The 14,436-nt window shown below is 31.4% G+C and overlaps 2 protein-coding genes and 1 long non-coding RNA gene across 3 annotated transcripts; 1 reads left to right on the top strand and 2 right to left on the bottom strand.

Moving 5' to 3' along the window:
• Positions 1-189: 189 nt before the first annotated feature.
• On the bottom strand, positions 190-1,797 carry LOC141454248 (zinc finger HIT domain-containing protein 2). Its single transcript, XM_074128323.1, has one exon. It carries the CDS (start codon positions 1,426-1,428, stop codon positions 352-354), a length of 1,077 nt encoding a protein of 358 aa, XP_073984424.1. The 5' UTR covers positions 1,429-1,797; the 3' UTR covers positions 190-351.
• Positions 1,798-6,940: 5,143 nt separating this feature from the next.
• Positions 6,941-12,917, bottom strand: LOC141455059 (uncharacterized). The gene is made up of 4 exons (XR_012459136.1): positions 12,903-12,917; positions 10,592-11,367; positions 7,230-10,193; positions 6,941-7,017 (listed from the first exon to the last, which is right to left on the bottom strand). It is a non-coding gene; the product is annotated as an uncharacterized lncRNA (long non-coding RNA).
• On the top strand, positions 11,883-13,502 carry LOC141454885 (uncharacterized). Its single transcript, XM_074129604.1, has 2 exons — positions 11,883-12,079; positions 12,946-13,502. The coding sequence occupies exons 1-2, from the start codon at positions 12,028-12,030 to the stop codon at positions 13,152-13,154; spliced, it is 261 nt and encodes an 86-aa protein (XP_073985705.1). The 5' UTR covers positions 11,883-12,027; the 3' UTR covers positions 13,155-13,502.
• The last annotated feature ends 934 nt before the right edge of the window (positions 13,503-14,436 follow it).

Genomic DNA, 14,436 nt, shown 5'->3' with positions numbered 1-14,436 from the left:
ATATACAATATCTTTTGTACAAGGTTTGATCAAATTGATAAAGGTAATTTTTTTTAATATAAAACTTAATATTCATTGCAATTCACAAATAAAAGTGCCTTTTCATAAAATTTATACAAAAAGTAAATGTTTATTATATAGAGTACTGTTTTATCTTTTGTATGACTGAAAGATTATTGCCAATATATCTTCTTTTTTAATGCCAATCTTTTCAAGTATTGACACTGACAGAATGTACCAGTAGCAGTCTAACAGTCAGGACAGAAGGCACCAACCTTGGAAGTTAACACCCACAGTGTAAAACAAACTAGTTATTTATTGTAATTTTTTTTTACAAAATTCTTCAGTCTATTAGAGAAAAATATTCGGTTTATAATATTCCAAACACCACGACTGATAGTACTTTATTTTCTGCATACATTTACTGATCTTTTCCTTGGTACACTTATTTACACTATTGTTGATTTCTGGAAATATTGTAGTAAATTTTCCCTTGTTCTGTAATTTAATATGAGACCTTTTACTTTCTTGCATTGTTTTATAGGTATCTGATAAAGCTGCTTGTATATAATAAACAAAATTTTCTTCATTAGGTCCTTTTAATATGTTTATAACATCCTCTTTCATGAAAACTTTCGTACGATCTGAGGTGATCATAAATTCACAAGCAATAGCTTCCTGGTAAACTGATTCTAAAGCAGTTTCTATTGAAATGAAATTTTCATTTTCGCAGAGATTTTTTGAAATACTAATTAGAATTGTTGTCGCTTCATCAAACATTGTTATGTGCTCTCCATTGTAATATCTCGCCATCACTGTGTAACTACCTAATATATTTACAAGATTGAAAAAAATACAATCTGACGGTTTAGTTCTGGTAATACTGGACAAAGGCTGTATAAATTTGGAAACCGTTGGACATAATGTTTCATAATCTGGTTGAATTTCATCTTTATCATCTAAAAATCGAACTTTAGGTTTTGGAAACTTTTTTGACCACCAAGGCACCCAACTAGGTAATAACTGAGTAACATCTCCTTCCTTCACTAAACCAATAAACTCTTGTCTTTCCTCTTCCGTCAGTTTTTCCCATACTGCATCAGCATCATCCAAATCAACACCGGCAAGTCTTTCATTTATACTGTCTACATCATCACTATCGTCAGATGAATATTCATCATAGATGTTTTCCTCATCGTCTCTATTAACCCTTTCCAACATTTCTAACATTTTATTACGAGATTCCTTGATAGGTTCTTGACTAGTTATATGCTCTTTTATGCATTCTTTGTAAAAAGCTTCTGAACAGTCAGAATGAGTAACGGCTTTATAGCATATAACGGAACAGTAAACAACATTACATCTTGGGCATACGTACTTAAAAGGGTTGGTGTTACAAATTTTGCACATTTTATCTTCGTTCTCCATCCTTACTTGCCCATAGAAAAAGTAAATACAAAAAAAGTAGCGAATTCACACTATTGGAAACAAACAAGTAAGGTAATTTTAGGTTTACCCTGCCTATACCACAAACATTCAATCGATGCAAAAAGAGTTGGAAAGGCCTCGAATTTAATTTTGTTTTCGAGTTGAAATTCTTAAGGGATCTATAATGTACCCAAAGATAAGTTACAATTCATTTTCTATACTTATGTTCTTTCAAGATAAATTAATTTATAATAAAAGACCACTTTCCTCATGCTTATTGATATCAGTTCAAATTACATTATCAAGTTACATAAATGAGTTCTTTTCACAAAGAAGGACTTTTTGCACTTTTAATATTTTATAATGTGTTTTTGGACGACTGTAGAGAAAAGAAAATCATTAGAATAGTAAAATTAGTTTCTAAAAGATTATTAAGACGATGTAAAATACAAAAAAAAAATTGCAAAAGTCCTGATTATTAATTTATTTATAAACTAGAATTTTATTAATTTATTTTTAAAATTTATAAAATAGAAAAGTTTAAGATAATTTTTTGTCACAATCTGTACATTGTCGAACTCACTGAGGCTGGGCTTGGATAACCTCACGTGATAGGTTATAGTTGAAGTAGCAACAACAAGTCCAGTGAGAAAGGTCTACTTGGGATTTTGAAGTGGCTTTAGGAATTGCTCGTACAAAAAGAACTGTTTTTTGGGATATTAACTAAAATGCAAAACCACTGAAAAGTGATGAAGAAAAAAAAAATGCTCGCACAATCTTTAAGAAAATTGTACAATTTTCTTGTTGAGGTAGAACTTAAATTACTTTTATAAAATTGCTTACTTGCAATGTATTATTTAAAAACTAGAACATTATTTTATTTTTATTGCTATGGATGGGTTGGGGTTATTGGTTATTAATGTCTGGTAGGAAATCCACTTAGTTCCTCGTGTATCTAAATTTTTATTATGAACAACAAAAGAATGTTTCCAAAAGTATGTGCTGTTTCCGTCTGAATTGCTTTTCAAGTTTTACGGCCTGCTCTGCCTGAAAAATTAGCAATTAGCTCAAATCATAAGCAATTGGACTAAGTCGGTGGTATATTAAACTTCTGATTTTTTTTTTTTTAGAAATTAGTAGCCATCTGTTTAAAATGCAGATAAATTGATTATATAAAAATATCGAAACGAATATTCAGATATCTTATTGCTGAGTGACATTAGATTTGTAAGCTATTTTTTCGTTCAAAAAATCTGTTTTTTTTAATTAATTTATTCATTTTTAGTTATGAACTAGTAAATAGAGAAGCATTAATATGAATATTATTTCACTGTGGAAGTAACAAAATTCATTTTTCTAAATTGTTCTAAATTCTAAATATTTTTATGAATTTTTTTTTAATAACTAGCCGCCCTCACACTTTCTATAACAAATGAATTTAATATTTATTGCTTGTCATCCTCAAAGAAAATAAATACAATAATGGTTGAATTTCATTTTTTTTAATAATAATTCTTATACTTTCATGTTTATAATAGAGGTTTTAGACTAGACACACATATTTGATGATAGAGATGTGTGACTAGAGTAGATATGTTATTGGAGACGAGCAACAGAGCGATCTACTCCTCTGAATCACACAGATCGTACTGAAAATAAATTGTGATTACAGCTGTATATATAGAGAGTTAGTGCTTCCTGGTGGAGAAAATATAAACTAATTTTGAATTTTCTTTAGTTAAAATAGCGATTGTACTGCTAACTAGGAGTGACAGCATGAACTAAAGTTAATTATTTCATTAACTCCATTGTTTTTATTAATTATAGATGTAGCTTGAGCTTTTTTTAATTATGCAATATTATATTTAGATGGCATTAGGTATGTGTTAATTAATGATACCGTAAGTAAGATAAAATAAATTGTTTTATGCTGAGAAAAATGCATAAAATGAATGTTGCTTGTCGAGTGGGCAATAGTACTGCCAGACTATATAGGTAAGTGATTTTTGCAGGGAGGGAGGGTGGAACGAATATTTTCTATTAACTAGCCACTCGCACACTTTCTATCTAGCTTTTTCGGTTAATATTATGATTTATTTAGTGATTTTCGTGAGAAAGACAACAGGATTTTCATTTTGTTGCAGGAAAAAAGTAGCCATCTGTGTAAAATGCAGATAAATTTATTATATAAAAATATCGAAACGGATATTCAGATATCTTATTGCTGAGTGACATTAGATTTGTAAGCTATTTTTTCGTTCAAAAAATCTGTTTTTTAAAATTAATTTATTCATTTTTATGAATAGTTATGAACTAGTAAATAGAGAAGCATTAATATGAATATTATTTCACTGTGGAAGTAACAAAATTCATTTTTCTAAATTGTTCTAATTTCTAAATATTTTTATGATTTTTTTTTTTAATAACTAGCCGCCCTCACACTTTCTATAACAAATGAATTTAATATTTATTGCTTGTTATCCTCAAAGAAAATAAATACAATAATGGTTGAATTTCAACTTTTTTTTGTAAATCTTAGATACTTTCGCGTTTGTAAAAAAAATAAGTTCGCGTTGTAAAAAAATGGTTAAAAACGTTAAAAAAAAAAAAAATAGTACTACAGAGGGTAAATCATTAAGAATGGTGTAGCAAATTATTGAAAAACGTCAATTCCTTAAAAAGTGAAAGTTATAAAAATGGCTGCCAGAGTCTAGAGAGTGTGTAGAGCAAAGTTTAAAAAAAAATATTCAAAAAGCGGGAAAACAAAAGTTAGTTCCAAAAAAATCCGCCATAGAGAGCCACTAACCTGTCAAGTTAAAAATTAGATCAAATAATAAAAGCAGCAATGGCTGCCAGAGTCTAGAGAGTGTGTAAGAGGATGATAAAATAATAATGAATGGTTGCAAAAGTCTAGAGAGTGTAAGAGGTACGTAAAATAATAAAATTGAAAATGCCTGGCAAGGTCTAGAGAGTGTAAGAGCAATGTTAACAAAATATGGGCGGTGCTAGCCAGTGGGAGGAGTTAACTGAACTAATGGGCGGACGTCTCCATGGTGATAAGACGCTAATATCATATGATACCTCCTATATACACGTGAACAAAAAAAAATGGTGTTCAGTACGACACAAGTCGTACTGCTTGATGTAGGGGGGTATTATCGCTCGTCACTCCAAATATATCTTGTCAACACATCTCCATCCAAAAACTTCTTGATAAAGTGTCGTGTTGTGGTTATGGAGATGTTGTCGCTTCGACGGTCGGAAGGCAAATAATCTCCCCACCCGGCCCGGCCCGCGCGGCGAACTTTCTTATATACCCTCTGGCCGCGTCATATCACCATGGCAACCGCTATATTAGTTCCACCAGCTGTCACTAGATATCACGCGCTGTCGTATTTTAACCTTGCTCTCACACTCTCTAGACTTTGGCAACCAATTTCCCACTTATTATTTTACCTTCCTCTTACCACTCTCTAGACTCTGGCTGCCATTGTTGTAACTTGACTACTTCTTCTTCACACTCTCTAGACTTCAGCCTAAACCACATTTAGTCATGTTAGCGACTCACAAGACTTACATAGGACCACTTTACACTTACATTTAACCATGTTGGAGACTCACAAGACTTATATAGGACCTCCATACATTCACATTTAGTCATGTTAGCGACTCACAAGACATACATAGGACCACTTTACACTTAAATTTAATCATGTTAGCGACTCACAAGACTTACATAGGACCACTTTACACTTACATTTAACCATGTTGGAGACTCACAAGACTTATATAGGACCTCCATACATTCACATTTAGTCATGTTAGCGACTCACAAGACTTATATAGGACCACTTTACACTTACATTTACGAGCAACAGAGCGATCTACTCCTCTGAATCACACAGATCGTACTGAAAATAAATTGTGATTACAGCCTTATATATAGAGAGTTAGTGCTCCCTGGTGGAGAAAATATAAACTAAATCGTAACTCAAGTCGTACTGAAGTAAAATTGTTTTTACAACTGTATATATAGAGATTAAGTGCTACCTGGTGGTAAACTAAATACTAAAAGTAATTTCACAGTTTCTGTAACTCAAACAAACCGTATAGGCACGCCCTGAAGAGGACCAATATATTTGTCGAAACGTTGGCAAAAAACACGAGTTTGTTTTTTATTTGACCTATTCCTCGCCAATCTTGAATCCTAAGTTAAACAATTTAAGGCCACGAAACCTTATGTATATTCATAATTTCACAAGATTAGATAGTTACACGGAGCTTTTGAAGAATTATGTATTATTTCAATATTAATGTATAAGAAAAAATACATCCATAATTTATAACCATATATCTAAATAAAAGAAAATTCCCAACATTAATAAAAATAAGAAATCTTCACTATTACTGAAAAATTAAAAATATTTAAAACAACTTTAGAAAACTAAAAGTTTATACGCCCATGCTATCTAATGGCCACTGTTGGAACTAGAAATTTATTTGGACTAGAGCTAGTTGCAGCAATAGCCGCTAGGTAGCATGGGCATGCACTATTCGTAGGTAGTAATGAATAATTAACAAAAGAAAGGTATTAATTTTAAACAAATTGTACAGATTAGTCAATTTCTTATTTTCTTTTTAAGTATTGCTTAAAATTATTGCTATTCCTCATCTATTTTCACACTAAATAATGTCTCAACAAAACATTTATTACAGATGTTTAATTGAGTTAGTAAATTATTGAATTAATTCAAGTTAGTATTCAAGAAAACGTTTTCTACCAAAATTCATTGGTGTACAATTATTTGATATTTTTATGTTTATGATCAGCAGTCTTATATTAATCTAGTCTAACATCCATCACCTCTCTCTCTCTCTCAAAGAATCATGAAGTCGGGAGATGTTGTCGCTTCGACGGTTCTTAACATCCATCACCAATCTCTCTCAAAGAATCATGAAGTCGGGAGATGTTGTCGCTTCGACGGTTCTTAACATCCATCACCTCCCTCTCTCAAAGAATCATGAAGTCGGGAGATGTTGTCGCTTCGACGGTTCATATTAATCTAGTCTAACAACCATCACCTCTCTCTCTCAAAGAATCATGAAGTCGGGAGATGTTGTCGCTTCGACGGTTCTTAACATCCATCACCCCCATCTCTCAAAGAATCATGAAGTCGGGAGATGTTGTCGCTTCGACGGTTCTTAACATCCATCACCAATCTCTCTCAAAGAATCATGAAGTCGGGAGATGTTGTCGCATTTTCTTTATCACTTTAAAATATAAGTAAAATGTTATTAATTTTTTAAGTTTTATTTTTACTTTTTCATAATAATTAACAGATTTAATAAAGAAATTAAAAAATATTTTTTTTAAAGACTTTTTTATTCATTTTTTCTAAACTTGCAATTTTTAATTTTGATAACATAATGCATATTACATATAATAATTACATACTTTTTTTTTTATAGATTCCTCAACAATGTTTGTTGGAATATTCACATTGGATTGATGTTTTTACGTCTCTTTCACTTGGGCTTCCATTGTTGAACAGTTTTGAAGACAGTACTCTGGTATCACCAGCATTGATTCTGAAAATCAACATTATTTATTGAAAATTAAATAATTATAATGTTTACTTAGTTTTACCTAGCATTAAGAAATATTATGTATAACAAATATTGTTTATATTAAATAATAGATTAAAAGGAAAAATAAATAAAATATTATTAATTAATTCGTTTTTATTTTTTAAAATCTAATTATCCATTTTTTGTATAATACATTCATATGAAGTATTTACCAAGATGTTGAGGATCATTTGGGTAACACACTAGACCTGTAGGAACACTTTACTCTCGCATTTAACCATGTTGGAGACTCTTACCACCACCTTACATTCATATTTAACAATAATTAATACAGATTCCGTTCAGTTCAATTCAATTATAAATGAAATGACTAGAAATTACGTTATAAAAAGTGCAAGCGTATGACAATTGTTAGAACTATTCAAAAGTTTAGTTTAAGATATTTTCGCTAGATAGCATGCTCTTTACACTTAAGATAAATGAAACAATAAACCAATAACTTACAAACAACATTCACAAGTAAACTACTTTTTTTACTAAAGAAAAACAAATGTTTACCCTAGTCAAATCTTATTCAAATAAATTCATTTTATATCATGCATTCTTTAATTATTTACTGAAAAAAAACTTACGAATCATTAGTTCAGAAATCCGATCATCTTCAAGCTCAATATATGGCATGGCAGAAAAATATCTATGACAATGCCAAAGGTTCCAACCAATTCAGGCAAACATGACAGTATTCGATGCAAGTGTTTAATAAATAAATCGCTAAATATGTGGTTTCCAATTAATATGCATATTTAAAAATAATGCTAAAAATTTAATTAAAATATAATTCAGTATGTACTCTAAACAATTTTAAAAATCAAAATATTTACACAAAAAAGGTAAAAACAAAGCTAAATACACGGCAATAATGGCACTTTTGTTAAAAAATAATAATAATACCTATCTTCATAACAATCTAAACTTAAACAAACATCTATGTATCCACTTATTTTAACAAATGTAGCCCTAGCTAAAACTAATCTACTTTTCCAATGTAGTCATCTTTAAAGGATACGAGAAAATGCATACAAAATTGTTCTAATCTCTAGTCTATTAGCATTTTGGTTAAACAAAAAAAATAATACCATGCATTACTTAAAACATTTTAATAGAGAAACTAAAATACTAAAAGTAGTAGTAAAGTAAAGTAATCGCCTATTTTTTCAGGCGGGGCTTAACGTACTTTTCGCTATTACAATTAAAATCTACCGAAAATATCAGTTGGGATCCAGGAAAAAAAAATCAATTTTAACTAGAGCGAACTAAGACGCTTACAAGATTTAAGTTTGCGGTATAAAGGCAGATAGATGAAGAATTGAAATAACTTACCGGGAACTTACTGCTTCTTCTCGGCTCAAAACTGTTTGCTTCAAAATTGTTGTTTTTATAGGTAATGTTGAACAAACCTCAAGATTTCTTAGATAAGGGCACTGGCCAAAACCTGTATTATCTATCAGAATGGCACGCTTAATTCATCAAGGTCCCTCTTCTTGTTGTTTTTTCTTTTTGGAATGCAGGGAATTTAAGTTTGCTAAGTAGAGTTAACTCTATTCCTTTTTATCCATGATGGATTGATGGAATTATCAATTTATCAAAATCTTTAATTTAGAAAAGATTTAACTCGTTTTTTAACAGAGTTCACCTCGACGGTCTGTATGCAAATGTTCTATTTACCGATGAAACTAAAATTAACATTTTTTCAATGCGATGGAAACTGTAAAGTTTGGAGCAAAAGAAATGAAAGCCTTTCTGTAAAGAATCTTCAACAGACAGTAAAGTATGGATCTGTGATGATTTGGGGGGGGGGGGTGCTTCTCAGCTTCTTGGGTAGGGAAAATTAAATTTAACACCAGGATTATGAATCGGTCCAAAATTTGGGAATTGAAAGGAATTTTATTTTCTATCAGGATAATGATCCCAACCACAAGGCCGTTAAAACCAGAGAATGGCTATTATATAATTGTCCCAAAGTGATGGCAACACCCCCACAGTCACCAGATCTAAATATTACTCCGGAAACCACCAAGAAACTTGTTGAGTCGATGCCTAGGAGGTTATCTGAAGTAATTACGAGAAAAGGCTACACAACAAAATATTGACTTTTTTTTAATTAAAAAATGTTAATTGTTGCCAAAGTATGAATATGAAAGTCTCGTTGGTGACGAGATATTTCGAAACTATTATCTATTTTGGCTAAATTTTTACAGTTTATAAATTAAAAAAAGGGTTATGTTGTGTAAAATAAAAATTTACTTAATATATGTGTGTTATTTGTTCATCCTGACTCACAAACAAATAAAATAAAAACAGATAAAGAAACAGAAAAATAGTGTTTGAATATGACTGTCATTAACTGTATTTAAATCCAGTACCTGTCAATGGTTGATAAACTTTCCAGTAAGGGTCTCGATCTGCAATAAGACCCTCGGATTATCTGCTCTGAACTGACAATCATGAAGGGGGAGCTCTTTGAATTGATAATAAATAAAATTTCTCAATTTGACCAGCAAAACATGAAGATCCTACTTCTTTTTAATAATAAGAACTACTGCTCTAATTTGAGTAATGTTCTTAATGGCTAATCCATTTATAATTGATTTTGTCATAAGCTCTTCAAAATAATTTTTTTTTTTACAAAAATGCCACTCCAAAAAAAATTGTATGCCTGTAGCCTCTACTCGAACACATTCTAAATTACGTGAATCTATATTGGACAGTTTCTTGTAAGCATCACTTTACTAATAAGGTACATCTTCACTACTACATCAAAATGTAAGATATCTCCCAACAAAATTTAAAATATTTTTTTTTTTTTTTGCCGGCGCATCGACGTCTATGGCCATTAGCGCCTATTTTAAAATATTTAAAAACATAGTCGCGATCCTTTGAGCAACTGAATATCGCAAGTATGCACCTTTCGATACACAAACGTAGTCATTAAGTTGTAATGTTACATGTGTGGTGGAAAAAGAGCTCGTTTGTAGTTACATCAAATCCAAAGAGTTGCAACAATTAAGTATACTTAATATCTGAAATACCTTGAATATCTGGATATTGGTGTTGGAGAAGCTTAGGTCTTGATCTTATTGTTATTCTATGAAACTGCTGAGTCTCTAAGACTCCTCCTAAGAAATAGGGAAAATATAATGAATATTTATAATAAATATATATGAATATAGAAAAGTGTACCACAAAAGTTTTTAGTTGAAAAAGATGAGAATTCTAAATAAAGTAAGCACTCTAAAGAAGATTCAAATGAAATGGAACTCTGAAATCAAATCTCACTAGCAAAAAAAAATATCGAATCTTGCAATCGTAACTAATCACGCGAAAAGTTTTAACAATTCCAGTAATTTCATTAATAATTTAAGTTTTATTTCCACTCGAATTCTTAACCAAATGCTACTAACATTTTCTGATGTACGTGACAGTTAGTCTTATTTTCAAAATGATTGATTTCAACAATTCTTCAAAACAATGAAATCTAAATTCACTTAGTGATTAGAAAGTTTGAAATACTTACGATCTTCCCAAGATATCAACCGTGAACCTATGGTGAGCAGGTTAGATATGCTGCTACTTCATCTATAACCTTTATTGTATTGGTCCCATTCACTGCCTTCTATATGTATACTAAACAGCATGGTAAATTAGCCGCGAGAATTCAAAATGATCACGATATTGTTTCAAAGTAAAATGTACAGATATTATAGAATGAGAAAATTTATATCAAATCACAATTTAGCAATTTAATTTAAATATCCAAGTTAATAAAATTTATCAGTGCTGAAATTGAATTAAAGGAACTTTTATATTTATCAGTGCTGAAATTGAGTCAAAGGAACTTTTATATTTCCAACTAAATTAAATGAAAACGCAGGATTATTCTATTCCAGACAATTTAGATCCTTATATGTTTAACTCCTAATTAGAATATTTTCGATGGGAACATAAATTTCTGAAATTAGAGCAAGACAACGCGAGAAAAATCTTTTCTTGCTTAGTACAAGAAAATAAATAAAAAAAGTCTTAATTTAATACCGTGTATTCATGCATGCGAATTTCTTAGAATACGCCTATTGTTTCCCTTACCTCCTACCTCCTTTTCTTATTTTATCGCCTATTAAGGCATCTACCAGATATTTATAATTTTTTGGTAACTTTATACATAATAAAAGTATTTCTGAGTAAAGTTGCCCTCTCTTGCGATTGTTCATCAATTTGGAAACCACTGCATGCATTACTGGTGAAGGGAAAACAATTCTAAAACCATTTGAAAAATTTCCAAGCTAAGAGTGACTGTAAACAAATATCAAAGAAAGTGGGATAGAACCTTCTAAATGATGTTGCATAACAGGACATATTCAGAAAGGAATTCCTTAATTTTGTTGTTATTTATTTTCTCTTACTTCCAGTTTGAGGAAGTTTAGTGATTTTGTGAAATTTTACCTCGAGGTTTTTTTTGTGTTTTAGGATTCAGTGAACCTCAAAATGGACAATTATTGAGACAACTCAAAAATTTAGCATCATCACATACTTACCTTACTTAACAGAAAAAGTAATAAAAATATAAAAACAATACGATCCATTTGTTAATCTATTGGAGCTGTTTATTTATCTGGAAATATAATTTCTTAACTAAATTTTTTAAAAAATTTCTCGTAAGAGTACAAGTACAAATATAAATTATCCAGGCCATAAACGTGTAAACGTTAACTTGACTTAAATCAAACTAATTTGATTGGCTGATAAGTGGAGGATAAGGATATATATACTCAGTTCTTGTCATTTTCTGTGATTCCCACGTCAGTGTTTCCCAATACTAAATTGCAGTTAAGGTAGGATCTGCGCTTGCGCATTTTTAGTTACTAAGTGCAATTCTTGAAAGTGTTGAATGCCATATGTAGTCTAGACAAGTGAACACTGTACTTTTAATCACATTTTCACTCAACTGCCATAATGAATGGAATAAATCTTATTTCATACTTCATTATGGTATTATTGGTTACTGGTACGTATTTTTGTTCCAATAAATGTTCAATGATTTTTTTTTCCAAGAAATTAATTTGGGGACTAAAATTCAGATTGATTCAAAAATAAATAGCTAGTTAGTGTGTTTTATAAAGTGGTGATTCACTATTCAAATTTGTCAGTGGGGAGCTAACCCGAGGTACAGGGTGGGGCAAAAGGTATGAACCGGTTTTAAAGGGATGTAAAACAAAAACAATTCAACTTTCAGAAATTATGTTTATATCGTTTAATTCAGTACAGAATCTAGTTTTTTACATTAAGTTTGAAAGAAGATATCACGCAGGTGGCGGCCGTCAGCCGCGATGCACTCTTGAAGGCGAATTCTGAAGTTTTCAACCGCTCTTCTGCACATTTCGATGTGTATTGCCGTCACTTCCCCTCTGATTCTGTCCTTAAGTTCTTCCTGGGTATGTGGACGATGTTTAAAAACTTTTTCCTTTATGTACCCCCACACATGGGAGACATTTGGTTCCAACAGGACGGGGCTACATCCCACACTGCTAGGATTTCAATGGCGAGATTGAGGCAAGTGTTCCCCCAGGCCTCGTCTCTTTGAGGGGTGACGAGGAGTGGCCTGCGCGCTTACCAGATTTGAGCATTTGTGATTTTTTTCTTTGGGGGTACATAAAGGAAAGTAGGCCTATGGACATTACTTACTGGTTCACCCTATATATGTAGCTATTTTTAGCTGGATAGCTTCCCTCTAAAGAATAACGTATAGTTCTCTTAATAACTTCAAAACAAAAAAATCACAATATAAAAAAAAATAATTGAATATTTCTATTTAATTCTGTCAAAATTACCTGAGTAACTTGAACGATCTGTTATTTCTTTTGCTTAATTTAGGTCCTGCTGCAGCAGGACCAATAGCAGCAGGTATATGCTACGCAGGATGTGCTGCCGTAGTGGTAGCATGCTTCTCAGCTGCTGGCTTCACTTTCGGCACAGTACCAGGATCCCAGATAGCCGCAGTGCCAGCATTAACTGCATGTAATTCGGCCTTTGGGATCTGCGAAGCTGCTTGCGTGGCAGCATTAGTAACTCCCACGCCATAGAGAAAATGATAATTGAGTTATTTGGTTTTTTTTTATGTCTTATAATTCCAAATTAGCTTTGTTTTTGTGTTATTTTGTATTTTATTTTTTATAAAGTTATCTTTCTTTTCTCAAGTTGTAATTAATGTCTGTTAATTTGAAGAAAACTAAATATAGTTACATAATCCTGTGTGAATTCTAAAATTACTGCTATTTTTATTTTAAAGATTTTTCATGTATAGTAAGCAGTATATTTTAATAACTTACAGCTGTTTTGCCAGAATACATAAACATTTATTTACATTTCTATGTTGTATTTGTAATTGAAGTTTTGTTTAAAAATAAATTCTTTCTTTTTTATTTTTTGGACAGATTATTTATTTTTTTCTCTTTCATCCTAATAACAAAAAAATTACTCCGATTTTGTGTTTCTGCGTGTGTGATTGAATTACACGGGAAATGCAAAATATTTCCTGAACCCGAGGTAACATAATTTAGATGCGATACTGTTGGCGCTTCTTATAATAAGGTTTTGACTTTAATAAAAAAATATTTTAAAGCTTTTTACGATTTTGTCGCCAAAATTCTCCAATAAAAGTTCCGTTTTCTATAGATAGAGCAGACGGAAATTGATTCCTGTAGGGTTCTCTTGGAAACTGGCTGTGGTTATTTAAAAAGCTCCTTGAGAACAATTAATTGTGCCCTTTTTTTCTTAACGAGTCAAAGGTGAGTACTGTGATCGTACCTACCTTTGTGTTTCCAGTTTTCACCAAAAGCACCAGCTCTGGAGATTCCTGTGGGTCTGAAAAGGATGTGTGGTGGATAAAATTCCCAAAAACCATTGAATGAAGTTGAAACATAAAGGAAGAAAGAATAATACTAAATCGAGTCATGATTTTTATTTTTGCCGAACTTCCAGCCTAGAGTCCAGGTAATCTTCTGGACTAATTGATAATAAAATATTTTTACAAAGGTAAGGGTTGGTGTGTCTTCTGTCCAGTCTGCTTCTAGACCTCTCAGAACAGAAGACACACCAACTTTACAATGTATAAATAATAAATTGTCAATAATCCCTGAAGTAGTCTTGGGTTTTAATAACGGATCCGACCATAAACAAAGTTTTAAGTACAAATTCTAAGTATAAAGGAAAGTTATGTAAGATGAGGTAAGTGAATTAAAATTTGAAGAAAGGGCAAAGCAAGCAATGAGAAATGGATTAGAGCAGGGATGACCAATCCAATTGATCTTATAGGCCAGTTTGGAAATTAATTATAAGCCTGGAGGCCACTTATAATACTTATAT

This window comes from Rhodnius prolixus, unplaced genomic scaffold, assembly GCF_049639745.1.
Source record: "Rhodnius prolixus isolate KJV_2025 unplaced genomic scaffold, Rpr scaffold_1, whole genome shotgun sequence".
Taxonomy (NCBI): domain Eukaryota; kingdom Metazoa; phylum Arthropoda; class Insecta; order Hemiptera; family Reduviidae; genus Rhodnius; species Rhodnius prolixus.
This window is presented reverse-complemented; position numbering and strand designations above follow the sequence as displayed.